Raw genomic sequence first — 13310 nt, 5'->3', positions numbered from 1 at the left:
CTCCTACTCCTTCCACTGCCTCTCAAATTTAGGATTCTGGATTGCTTTGGAGTCTTCAGAATCAGAAATTTACCTAAGTACTACCTTTTTTCTTCCCAGTCAACAGGAAAGACATTTTATGGGGCAGGAGAACTAGGAATTGGATTGTTTTCTCATTCTTTTTTTTTTTTTTTTTTGCTGTGCTGGGTCTTCATTGCTGCACGCAGGCTTTCTCTAGCTGTGGTGTGAGGACTTCTTGCCTTGCGAAGCACAGGCTCTAGAATTCAGGCTCATTATTTGCGGTGCAGTGGCTTCGTTGCCCCATGGCATGTGGAATCTTCCTGGACCAGAGATCAAACTCACGTCCCATGCTTTGGAAGGCAGATTCTTAACCACTGGACCACAGGGAAGTTCTTCTTATTCTTTAATGAACTATTGGGAACCAAATCAGAATAAAGGATAATGTGAAAGATGAGCAAAGAGAGTTTTTCTTCTTCAAAGTTCTTAGTCAAGTCCCCTGGCTATTAATAGTAGGTTATCAGAACAGGGAGGAGTTCTCATTTTGGCTCTGATACCTAGAAGCAAATGTCCGTGATATGAAGCAACTTGAAATCAGTAGCTTGGACAGTGATTCTCTCTAGGTCTTGGGAAAGTAATCTGGCCATGCTGTTGACAGTTAGCTGAGAACTAGAGCCCCCAATTTATTTAAGATGTGTTTATTCACTATGCATTTCAGTTTATCCAGAGATAATTACAGCACAGCCTTCAAGCCCAAAAGCACAAACAGCTGAACATCAGCCTTCGTCTCACTCTAAATTCATTTGTCAGTATGACTTGACTAGCATAGCAGACTTGATAACATAGTGTCTGACAGCAACCGTGCTGTTTTTACCACACCACCATCTGACTCTGAGTAAGTTTCATTCATTCTCTCATTCAATCAACCACTTTTTTTGTGTGTTTGAGCCCCAAGGGCATTGCAATTCTAGCACTTTTTAGCTCTGAAACTATGGTTAAGATAATCCAAGCCTCAGGTTCCTTCTGTATAAATTGGAGGTAATAATAGTGCCTTCTTCATATAGTTCTTGTAAGAATGAAGTGAGATGATGTATATAAAGAGTTTAGCATGGTGCCTGGCATAGGATGTCAGCTTTTCATTTAGTAATCAATTATCAAGCACTTACTGTGTTCCAAACATAGTACTGTGCTCTGGGGCTACTGGTCATTTGCACCATTTAGTGGCTGCCTTCTTTGGGCCAGATCTGCAACTTTGATGATCTCAAATTGTCCTCGTAGTAACTTGTAAGACATGCATTATTTTCACCATTTTATAAATGAAGAAACTGAGTTAAGAAAAGTAAAGCTCAAGGCCACACACATAGTAGGTAGCAGAGCTGAGATCTGAACACTTGGAGTCCAACTGATTTCAAAACTCACTATCATTTTGCCCTGCAGCCTTTACTGTTAGCAAGAATAAGACACATGTCCTATTCACAATCTAGAGGGGGGAAAACATGTATTAAAGAACTCATGGCAATACAACATATGTGGTAATACCAGGTGAGAACTTTACATACTATGCATTGTTCTCAATTCTCATAACAGCTCCATGAGGTAGGTACTGTCATTATTCCCACTTTTACAGATAGAGAAACTGAGGAACAGAGAGTTTATGATGCTTGCAAATACTATAACCCATGTGAATGACCATAACACTCTCGTGCCATTCTGGCAAGCTAGACTCATATGAACAGTGTGCTTGGGGTGTTCTAACAAGTGAAAATGACTAAGCTTGTGAGAACAAGAGAAGATTTCATAAATGAGATGGTATATGAGCTTAATCCTGCAAGTAAGAACGCACCAGGTTGAGAAAGGGTGATGGGGAAGGAAGGGGAAAACCAGGAAAAGGAAACAGCACTTGCAAAGGCCCATTCTCTTCACTGTCTAAACTCTCTTATTTTTAGAGTACAATGAAAGTGATGAAAGTAAAGTCGTTCAGTCATGTCCAACTTCTTGTGACCCCATGGACTATGCAGTCCATGGAATTCTCTAGGCCAGAATACTGGAGTGGGTAGCCTTTCCCTTCTCCGGGGGATCTTCCCAACTCAGGGATTGAACCCAGGTCTCCCGCATTGCAGGAGGATTCTTTATCAGATGAGCCACAAGGGAAGCCCAAGAATACTGGATTGGGAAGTCTGTCCCTTCTCCAGTGCATCTTCCTGAGTCAGGAATCTAACCGGGGTCTCCTGCATTGCAGGTGGATTCTTTACCAACTGAGGTATCAGGGAAGCCCCTAAAGTACAATGAGGATCCTTAATAGGTCTCTAAAGAAGGCATTCCATTTTTCTCCACACTTTCCTTCTATTTCTTCATGTCTTTCTCCCCATCCCTATCCTCCTGCCACCCTTCACATGCCACCTGTCCATTTCTTGCTAGCTGTCACCTGGACACTTGCCATCACTTGAAATAGCTTCCCGTTCTTTCACTCTGCCTTCCTTCCATCTATTTAAAAACATAGTTGCCTAATGGGTTTTCATATCTAATCACCTATCTCCTCAGACTCTGAAATCTTCACACTGCCCACTTTGTCCAGAATAGTCTCAACTACACAGGCAGTAAGCCGCCATCTTGGCCTGTCTTTCAATTCGTGCCACCCCCTTTCATCACAGCTAACACTGGTCCTCAACTTTGGTGTGAATCAGAATCTCCCCTGGCACGCGTGTGTGTGTGTGCTCAGTTGCTTCAGTCGTGTCCAGCTCTTTGTGACTCTATAGACTGTAGCCCACCAGGCTCCTCTGTCCATGGGATTCCCCAGGCAAGAATACTGGAGTGGGTTGCCATGCCCTCCTCCAGAGCATCTTCCCTGACCCGGGGATCCTGGGGATCGAACTCGCATCTTTCTGCGTCTCCTGCGTTGCAGGAGGATTCTTAACCCACTGAGCCACCTGGGGAGCCTGCTCCCTTAACATACTTCTTAAAAATATACACGCCTGGGGGCTCCACCTCCAGATTCAACCTTATTGATTCCGGAAAACTGAGTTGTGCAGTTTTGTCCCTTTTTTTTTTTTTTTTTGATGTTTTAGGACGTCTATGTTAACTTTCCTCCTGGTGTTTCTAACTCACTGACTTTTGAGAAACACTACACCATTTCAACCTTACCTAAATTTGGAAGGAAATGGCAACCCACTCCAGTATTCGTGCCTGGAAAATCCTATGGACCGAGAAGCCTGGTGGGCTACAAGTCCATGGAGTTGCAAAGAGTCGGACACGACTGAGCGACTCTCACTCACTCACCTACGCTTTCTTATTTAATTCGAGAGTTAAATTATCTGCTCCCAGAATCTCCTAATTCTCAAATCCCACGCATCTTGCAAGACCCAGATCAAAGGCCACCTCTTCCACGACGTTTTTCCTGCACTCCTTTGCAGTTCTTTGATATTTAATGCCCTCTCTTTATTGTTTAGGAAGCGCCCAAACCTCTGACCAGCCAATGAGTTTCCCCTGGGTGGGGAAGAAGGGGCACGTTCATCAAAGTTCACCCCAACCTCTCTAGCTCTCAGGTGGGAGTTTGGCACAAGTGCCGTATTGTTGGATCACCGTCTGAACCGATAGTTCTTTCTGTCAACTACAAATTGGCACTTAGCAAGAGCACTGCCAACGACTGAAAAACATAGGTGTTTGCCATCTGCCTCTACGGAGAGTGAACCCCATGCTATAGCTGTTGACCTTCAACAACCGGAGGGAGTTCAGGGTGAAGTGAGGCACTTTGTGCTCCAGGGAATCTGGTGGGACAGGTCTTTAGATAGTTGGATGTTTTTAGGAACAGATTTTATGGTCTCAAACCTTCCATCTCCTCATACCTAAAGTGAAAGTGAAAGTGAAGTAGCTCAGTCGTGTCTGACTCTTGTGACCCTGTGGACTGTAGCCTACTAGGCTCCTCCCTCCATGGGATTCTCCAGGCAAGAATACTGGAGTGGGTTGCTATTTCCTTCTCATACCTAAAGAAGCACTAAATCCCTTCCGGGTGACATCAGATCCTCATGACTAACAAAAAGCCTTTTGTAAAATGAGTGCTTCATGGTATTGAACTCCCCCTTCACCAAAACCTTACATATTGTCTTTCACCCACTCCCGCGCTGGAACAGTCTCTCAGAGCTATTCCCAGGCTGCAGTCCGCATTTTGCCCCCAATAAAACTTAACTCACAACTCTCATGTTGTACATCTTTTTTAGCCGACAGTCCCAAAAGTCTAGGGCACACACACTCTACAACCCTGCCTCAGATGCCTTTCCCTAGTGAAACAAGGCACTCCAGATAACAGCCTCTCCAACGTCGGAGATTAAGGAATTGAAAGACCGGCAGAAACCACTCCGCGTCTAACTTTTAACTCAGGCTTCAGAACCCGCCCAGCCATAGAGCGACTGCAAATGCGCTTGCGCCCTCTGGCCGGCTCCGTCCCCAAAGTTCGCCTCGCGCTCCGATTGGCTGCTCTCCGCACCAGCCTGGGCGCCACGTGATCCACTGGCCACCGCGTGATTGGTTGTTCCTTTCGCCGGGGCTGCCGGCCCTGCCGCGAGGAGCAGGAGTCTGGAAAGCGGCAACTGGCTTCCTATTGTACAGCACAGGGTGGGCTGCCGTGAGCCTCAGCAGACCCGGGCAGGCCTCGTGAGAATGTAGGACGTAAGCGTTTTGGGAGGTTCGGAAAGCGGACTGCAGAGCCCTTGCCTCCAGCTCTGGTTTGCGCCCTGGCTCCGGCCTTACTTGTGTTTCGCCCACAAGAATGGCTTCCTTCAGTCTTTCCTGAAGTTGGTGAGGTTTGGACGTATTAGTAGTGTTAGTAGTATTGTTATTTTTCTTATTATCATCATCATTTGAGAGTCCACTGCGTATAAGCATTGGTGGTCCTGCGCAGGGCGCCATGCAGAAAGCCTTGAGTTAGAAGCTGGAGGAAGGAGGGCTTATAGATGCTTGCGGAACGTCCTTAAACCAGCATGAAATGTTGGAGGTAAGTCAGCTTTATAAATTGTGCTGATGTTTTTATAGGGTTTAGTAGGGAGGGTCATTCATTGACTAAACTAAACCCTCGTTTATTGTGCCGCCTTCTGTTGCCCCAGGTTCCCTGCTGAGTGTAATGGTTGCAAAGGCCAGTGAGACCCAGTCCTGGTTCTTCAGGAGCTCTGTCTGTGTGATGGGACTGGTGGGTGAGACAAGGAGGTGGAGGATGGGAATGAGTGAATATTTGGCGTGTGACGCCTACTATGGTCGGAAAAAGTGCTGTGAGAGTCAGAGGAGGGGGTAAACTGAGGGAGTTAGGGACCACTTAACCGAGAAGGGGGCTTCTCTGATAGCTGGTAAAGAATCCGCCTGCAATTCAGGAGACCCCGGTTCGATTCCTGGGTCAGGAATATCCACTGGAGAAGGGAAGGACTACCCCCTCCTGGAGAATTTCATGGACCGGAGGTCGCAAATAGTCGGCATGACTGACCGACTTTCACTTAACAGAGGTGACATTTGAACAAGGCTTTAGAACTATAATTAGACTTTCTCCAGATTGAAAGGGGTAGGGAAGGCACGCCAGACAGAGAGAAGTTTACAGAGGAAGAGAACTAGGAAAGTGTGCCCACTGTGAGTGACTGGAGCACACTTGGAGTTCAGCTCACAAGTTTCCTGCTTTGAGACAAGAGTTATTTAAGTTCTGTTAGCTCGTTTGTTTTTTTTGTAACACGTACTCCTGCAAAGGCTGGTGTGATCAAGGCTCAAGCCTCTAAAAAGGCACTTTGTTTTTAGTAGTTTCCCTCTCTTTGTGGAGTTTAGTTGCTGAATGGAGAACACAGGCCATATGTAGCTGTCCAGTTTTAACTAGGGAGTATCAGTCTATTATCAGTTTTATAAGTGGCCAACTGAAGCATGTTGTGTGTCCAAAATTGTTACTTATATATTGACAGTACTCTGCTGAAAAGCTGGAGAGGTTGACATTGTTTGCAAACCAGGAGAAGGCGTCATTTAGAATAAATAAAATGTAGTCAACTTTCTCATTCAGAAATTGATTATCCAGGTTGTGAATTACTCAGGCTTTGCATTGTTTCCTTTATCTTGCCCGTCCTCTGGAGAAAAATGAAATTAAACCTTATATTTAGCTGGTAGTGGAAAAGTATAAATCTGGTAACCAGACCTGTTTCTCCTCCAACTCTGTTGTTAATTTGCTATGCACCTTTGTCAAATCATATCCTCCTCAGGTTTTGGATTCTTTAGAAGACTTGTATAAAATTTTTATGGCTAATACTTTTCATCTTTATTGGCAGTAGAATTGTAAATCAAATTATATGTTAAATGAATTGGAGTTTATAAAGGCTTTTTAGTAGAAAATCTTTCCTGAAGGTTTTCCTTTAGAACTAGACTATAAATCCCTTCACAGACAATCCCTAAGATTTTATCATGCATGGTGTTTGGGCTCACTAAAACCAGAAATTATTTTGAACTGTAAATGCTTCTCTACTGTGTATTTTAAAAACAACCAAAGGAAAAAAAATAAATAAAAATAAAAACAACCAAAGAAAACCACATACCCCAAAACAAAACTTGTTCATGTTAACATTTTGTACAGCAGAGTTGTTTAAGGTGCATAGTGGAAGATGCAATATTGAAAGCCCATGCTCCTTTTTTTTTTCCATGGGTAAACCTAAGTTTTCTCTGATGTGAAAATAGGGTTTGGGGCTGCTCTTATGAAATACAAGGAGGTGAAAGCAATGATGCGATGATGAGTGAAGCATAGTCTGACCTGGTATTGCCATTGCTTCAGTGTTGGCTTTGACCAGGGTATGACCCCTTAATCTTCTCTCTGAGCTGATTCTGGTTGTGGTTTTTCTACACTGGTATGTTCTAGCCTATTTGGATACTGGCTTTATTATGTTAGAGCATTTCTTTAATATGCTTTTGTATTACTGATACTTTCATGTTTTCTTTGTAGGTTGAGGTGAAAAATACTGCTTTGATATCTTCATGGAAGACTGCAGTATTTCATCCCTGAATCTGGTTCAGTTCCCTTATTGACTGATTACTGTGTTAAAATGCTTGTTTAGCAGTGATTGTAAAATAACAGTAATTAACATGTACATGCTCTCTTGGGGCAGACTAAGGGAAAACAGGTGTTCAGCCTGGAAAAGTGTTGCTCATTGGATTTCCCATTAAGTCAGTATGTCTTGGGTTTAACTTTTAAACAAGTTAAAAAATTAAATATTTTAAAATCTATAGGCTATTCTGTTTCAATATTTCTATTACCTTTGTGGTGTCAGAAAATGTGCTTTGAATTGCTAAAATGAGTTGTATTAGCAAACACCTGTCTCAGCAGAGGCACTTACTAGAATTTTCATTCTTCCTCTTCTAGTAGTGATTAAAAAAAAAAAAAAACCTGTATATTTTCACCAACCTTCCGATCCAGTGGCTTGCATTTTTTTACATAGGTTCAGAGAAGGCAGTGGCACCCCACTCCAGTACTCTTGCCTGGAAAATCCCATGGATGGAGGACCCTGGTGGGCCGCAGTCCATGGGGTCGCTAAGAGTCGGACACGACTGATCGACTTCACTTCACTTTTCACTTTTCTGCACGTAGAAGGAAAAGGCAACCCACTCCAGTGTTCTTGCCTGGAGAATCCCAGGGACGGGGGAGCCTGCTGGGCTGCCGTCTATGGGGTCACACAGAGTCGGACATGACTGAATTGACTTAGCAGCGGCAGCAACTTAGTTTCTGTAGAATAAGGTATTTCATGCAAGACTAATTTCTTGCTGTTGGAGTAGAGGATTTCTCTCCAAGTATTCAATTAGCGAAAACAGCAAAATAATCCAAAATGCCTCAAAAAGTCCAAAGTGATCTAAATGAAAATTTACTGTAAGTACCTCAACTAGGAAATTCCCTGCCGGTCCAGTGCTTAGGACTCCAGTGGTTAGGCTTTCACTGCCGAAGGCCTGGGTTCGATCCCTGGTCAGGGAATTAAGATCCCACAAGACTTGAGGTGTGGTCAAAAATAAATAAATATCTAATCATTCAGTTTCCACATAATCATGACATGGAACAGCTCTTTGCCAAAAACATTTATTCTTAAAATTTATTTAAGCGTTTCATAGAAACTTCAGTAATAGCCAGAATAATTCATGTTAGTTTAGCAAACTCTTTAACAACAAGCAGAAAGAGCTTATTGAAAGGTGCTTTATGTACACAGTCACAGTTAGGTCAGTATTTTACACCATCTCTTCATTAGTCACTTTGCTTTCACATTGAAATCTTCAGACTATTCTGTATATACATTCAACCTCTGTTTTCCTTTAACCAGTTTCCCAAGGAAGACACCTGTGGTTCACAAAGGGAACTTTAAAAGTTGATAAACTGTAGCAGGTGTTATGTAACAAGTGGGTCACAGCAGATGGGAGGAGCTGTTGTTTTCCTAAAGTGTTTCTAAGTATGTCTATAAAGAGCAAGTCCGTATTTCATACTGTTTGCAAGCCAATAAAACCTATTCCTCAGAGGCAGGTTTCCCAGGTGGCTCAGTGGTAAAGAATTTATCTACCTGCCAACACAGGAGCTACAAGAGATGCAGGTTCGATCCCTGGGTTGGGAAGCTCTCCTAGAGAAGGAAATGGCAACCCATTCCAGTATTTTTGCCGGGATAGTCCCATAGACAGAGGAGCCTTTTGGGCTACAGTTTATGGGATTTCAAAGACTCGGACATGACTGAGCCACTGAGCACACGGGCTGGTTATTGCTTTCTTTTCCAAAAAGGCCTGTTTCTGATTCACCACCCATTTAATGACATCTAACTTGGGTTTTCCCTGAGAGCTTCTATACCTCTTGTCCTTTAACAAAGGGGAGAGAAGATCTTCTGTGTCAAGTATTCTCTTTGATCCCTTCCTCTTTGCTGACCCTCACATCCCTTGCCAGTCCTGATTCTCTCACTCTAACCAGCTCGGTCAACTCTAAGTAGGGGTGTCTAGGGAGCAAGCTAAAAGGTTAAGATCAATGAGTAAATCCTTTTAAAGACATCCATGTGGTTGTCTGAAGTTCACAGTTATTAGTTGAGAGTGAGAAGTATCAAAAATGCTATTTACCCTGTGGAAAACCAGCCCTGTGGCCTTACAGTACAATCATTGTGTTGTGAGGTAAGGTGCTAATCCCTTTCAGTTCTCAGGGGAGTACAGTTTAATCAGATGCTGTACCTCTGTTGGATAACCTGTGATAGGACAAGCCTGGTGACTCCTCACGTAATGGAACACACAGCGATAACAAAACACATAGCCAGAGGTGGCGAGAACCGTGTCATTCACCCGGTTTTTACGACACAGTGGGCACACGGTCTTCATTTTGGGTAACAGGGGAGAATCAGAATTGTAGTCTAGGTGTACAGGTGGTGGTGGAGTAGGCAGGGCAGTCAGGGACTTGATGGTTTCTTGGTTTTCCGACGAATACCACCACTCAAGAAACTGCAGGAAGAATACACCCACCGAAAGGCCAGTAGAGAGGGACAAGGCAACACCCCCCACGGCTTTCTTCAGAGCTGACTTTATCTTCTCACCAATGCTGTTTGGAGAATAGAACAAGGAGGCAAAAAGAGAAACTATTTAGGTATAATCACAGAATGACTAATAGAAACGTAGTTCTTGTATTTTTCATTGGAATCTGATTTAGCTTGGGGATTGAAAATTGTGTCCTTAATGGTCCCTTCTAAACAATTCCCTCTTTGTGACTTACATAATATTTTAGGAGCATAAGAGCTAAGATTTGTTTTTAATGACTAGAGCTTGTGTTTTGAGAAATAAATTAGTGAGATTATACAGACTATATAATCAACTTGTATATTGATTATATAGACCTTTTGGGGCAGGGGGTGAAGGACAGTAATATCCAGGGAAAAAAACAACTCAGCAGTATTGAGGAATATATTTGCACTTGTAGGAGAACACAAACACTAACTAGAAGTGGGATGTGTGTGCACGTTCAGTCCTGTCCAACTCTTGGCAATCCCATGGACTGTGGCCTGCCAGTCTCCTCTGTCCATGGGAACTTCCAGGCAAGAATACTGGAGTGGGTTGCTCTTTCCTACTCCAGGGAATCTTCCCAACCTAGGAATTGAACCCTAGTCTCTGGTATCTCCTTCGGCAGGCAGATTCTTCACCACTAGCACCAATGCAAGGGGGAGAGCACCATGTTAAGAGCAGTCTTTAGAACTCGATTGATCTGGCTGGAATCTCAGCTCTGCCACTTTGGAGCTATGTGGCTTTGGCAAGGTACTTAACTATTAGAACTTAGTTTCTTCAACTGTTAAATGGTGCTTATGCATTATTTCATTGAGTTGTGATAAGGATTGAGGTGATATACCTAAACATCTGTGTACCAGCACAGGGCCTGGTACATAGCAAGTGTGCACAAAAATGTAGGCAGTATGAGGAGGAATGGAGAAGGAAATGGCAACCCACTCCAGTATTGTCAGGAGAATCCCATGGACTGAGGAGCTGGTGGGCTACAGTCCACAGGGTCGCAAAGTTAACAGGATGGCAATCCTTATTTTATGGACACATGAGTTTTTCAGTGATTTTATGAAATGACCTCAGAGTGGACTGAGGGAGGTGAATTATGAAATTGGGATCAGATTTTAGAATTTATTAATCAAAGACTTTGGGGAAATGTTAAGGCCTTACCTCCCAGCTGGTAGCTGCATCATGCTGGCCTCAGCTGGTTTGTGCTCCAGAGCTTGTATATCCTGAACTGTAAGCCGACCTAGCCGAACTCCAGCCAGCCTCAGCAGTGGTGAGTGATGCTGAGCCTTTCCTAGAATGTATCGAAGCTGCTGTACCAGAAACCAGCCTTCCCAGGCCATGTTAACAAATGGGTAGGCTGCCAGGAAGGCTCTGTAAAATCGTTTCCAGCGGGAAGAAGGGGGATGGATGGAATATTCGTCCTCTTCTCTCAGGCTAGAAACCAGCTTCTCCAGTTTCACTTTCAGATAGGGAAGAAGAACCAGGAACATAATTGATTTCATAAACTGCTGCTTTGGGAGACCAGCATTGGCCAACCTCTGGAGCTTGTGTTGGTCTCCCATTACAATTCTCTTTAAGCCATAAAAGTTTTCAGAAAAGGAGGCGCTGGTTTTCGACAGATAATGCTGCTGGAGCAGAAGATCTAGCAGGGTGAAGATTTCATCAAACCACCTCCAAAAGAAGCCAAAGTGGGCAGGATTTGATTCTGCAAGAACCTACAGCAAAATAAATAAATGAAATTCATTCCATTACAACAGCTACTATGCCTTGTTATTTATATTTCCTTTTTTCCCCTCTAAATTCTACACTTTTCTTTCTACACCTTTACCTCCCTGAAGGGCTGGGTATGTAGTGCACACAACACTCTACAAAAGACTCCATAACTGTTAAATCATAGGATATAAATTATATACTGATTATTTTGAAACCGAGGCCAACAAATTCAAATTACTGTTGTTTTTTTACCCCAGACATCCCTAAAACTTTCCAGAGAATTAAATCCTTACCTTGACCACATGCTGAAGAGCAGGTCTCACTGCTGACATTAAACTGTCCTGTGCTACCACCTCAAAGATGGATGGCTGGTCATCCACGACAGAGGCAGTCGTGATGTGAGCCCCGTGCTCGGCCATAGTTTCGTGTGTGCACTGGGTTTTACTTTGTCCACAAGCTCTTTAGTAAGCATGAACTTTTGGGGGGGGCGCCAGATGGGTGCTCAGTCTCAACGGTAACTTTTATCTCAAAGGATAGCCCCTCAATTTTACTGAAACTGGGCAAAAAAAAGACCTTTTCCGGAGGCAAGGTGAGGGGGAGGGTTCGAGTGAAGGAAGGTGAAGAACGAAGTTAACACGGACGTGGGTAGGAATAGTGTGTAGGAGGGGGTGACAACTAACGCTGCGCCTCACGGAACAAAGCTTAACTACGGGGAAGACAGCACGGGGCTGGGCGCTGGCCTGTAGAGCGGCAGTCCTGGAGGCTGCCAGTCAGGGGCTCTAACTCAGGAGGGTTCAAAAGCCAGGCGGATCTGAGGGATCGGATGTGCACCAGTACGGCCGGCCCTCCGCGGCTTGGCTCAGCTGTGGCCTGAGCAGTCCCCCCACCGTGACCGTCCTTGCGCGCTGACCCCGGACGAGGCGCGAGGAACCCGGGACACCGCGGTTGAAAGGAGGTCTCCGCTTTATGACAGAATCCGCAGCCGGAAATAGAAGCCGCTGGAGCTTGGGGAAGGCGGGCGGAGGAGAGGCGCTCTAGCCTGGAATGCGGCCCTGGAAACCGGAACTAGACAACTCTATGACTTTATCGGGACTTCCGCTTCCGCCCCCGCTGAAAGTGAGGGAGGCACTAGAGGCGATCGGCTGGAGGAGAGGTCTCTGCTGATTGGTTTTACTTTTCGTAACTGGGTTTGCGTCGCTGTCTTGTTGGAAAGCCACAGCTCTTATCTCTCTTTGCGGAGTCTTTTTGGCAAGGTGTTGGGGTCACTGCATCGACATCTGGAGCCTGAGCTCGGCCCGCAGCTTGGGCGTTTGTTCCCTGGGGCGATCCAGATAGGGGCGGGGGACCCAGGGGAATGTGGAGATGGAAGCCTCACTTTGCTTGCGGCGGGGGTCGTGGTTCACTATTATCTGCCGCCTTAGGGAAGGATTTAAAGCGACATAGGCAGAGATAACGGAGAAGGCAATGGCAACCCACTCCAGTACTCTTGCCTGGAAAATCCCATGGACGGAGAGGCCTGGTAGGCTGCAGTCCATGGGGTCGCTAGGAGTCAGACACGACTGAGCGACTTCATTTTCACTTTTCACTTTCATGCATTGGAGAAGGAAATGGCAACCCACTCCAGTATTCTTGCCTGGAGAATCCCAGGGACGGGGGAGCCTGGTGGGCTGCTGTCTGTGGGGTCGCACAGAGTCGGACACGACTGAAGCGACTTAGCAGCAGTAGCAGCAGCACAATAGCTAACAAAATAAGGAAAGCCAACTCTGAAGGAACAGAAATTATATAGTTCTACTGGATGTTTCTAGCAAGAATTAGCAAAGTCTCACCCAGGCATTGATGTTGCAATAAATGGGCTTCAACAAATTTCTGTCATTGTACTTATGATTCAGATTCCTATTGATTGACCTTAGGTTAAGATTACCTCTCCACTCCCTGTTTTGCTGCTGCTACTTCTGCTGCTAAGTCGCTTCAGTCGTGTCCGACTCTGTGTGACCCCATAGACGGAAGCCCACCAGGCTCCCCCGTCCCTGGGATTCTCCAGGCAAGAACACTGGAGTGGGTTGCCATTTCCTTCTCCAATGCATGAAAGTGAA

General features: G+C 44.9%; 1 protein-coding gene, 1 long non-coding RNA gene and 1 other non-coding gene across 4 annotated transcripts; 2 read left to right on the top strand and 1 right to left on the bottom strand.

Annotated features, from left to right (window-relative positions):
• Window positions 1-4509: 4509 nt before the first annotated feature.
• LOC109574451 (uncharacterized) lies at window positions 4510-7227 on the top strand. Of its 2 annotated transcripts, XR_011561920.1 has the most exons (3): window positions 4512-4984; window positions 5094-5176; window positions 6947-7227. It is a non-coding gene; the product is annotated as an uncharacterized lncRNA (long non-coding RNA). The 2 variants fall into 2 exon arrangements; XR_002183092.2 differs by lacking the exon at window positions 5094-5176 and having other exon boundaries at window positions 4510-4984.
• On the top strand, window positions 6729-6825 carry LOC139177846 (Z30 small nucleolar RNA). Its single transcript, XR_011562312.1, has one exon. It is a non-coding gene; the product is annotated as a Z30 small nucleolar RNA (small nucleolar RNA).
• An 827-nt stretch (window positions 7228-8054) lies between the features above and the next one.
• Window positions 8055-12287, bottom strand: PEX12 (peroxisomal biogenesis factor 12). The gene is made up of 3 exons (XM_019982329.2): window positions 11511-12287; window positions 10666-11219; window positions 8055-9547 (listed from the first exon to the last, which is right to left on the bottom strand). Exons 1-3 carry the CDS (start codon window positions 11634-11636, stop codon window positions 9148-9150), a joined length of 1080 nt encoding a protein of 359 aa, XP_019837888.1. The 5' UTR covers window positions 11637-12287; the 3' UTR covers window positions 8055-9147.
• Between the last annotated feature and the right edge of the window lie 1023 nt (window positions 12288-13310).

Source organism: Bos indicus, chromosome 19, assembly GCF_029378745.1.
Source record: "Bos indicus isolate NIAB-ARS_2022 breed Sahiwal x Tharparkar chromosome 19, NIAB-ARS_B.indTharparkar_mat_pri_1.0, whole genome shotgun sequence".
Lineage (NCBI taxonomy): Eukaryota > Metazoa > Chordata > Mammalia > Artiodactyla > Bovidae > Bos > Bos indicus.
Note: the sequence above shows the minus strand (reverse complement) of the source record. Positions and strands in the feature narration are given on the sequence as shown.

Excerpts from the sequence above, each read along its gene's own strand:
- PEX12 (XM_019982329.2), bottom strand. The coding sequence starts at position 11,636 with ATGGCCGAGCACGGGGCTCACATCACGACTGCCTCTGTCGTGGATGAC. Across the intron at positions 11,220-11,510 it reads CTCTTCAGCATGTGGTCAAG|GTTCTTGCAGAATCAAATCC; the intron begins GTAAGGATTTAA and ends ATTTTGCTGTAG. Across the intron at positions 9,548-10,665 it reads ATGCAGCTACCAGCTGGGAG|CATTGGTGAGAAGATAAAGT; the intron begins GTAAGGCCTTAA and ends TTCTCCAAACAG.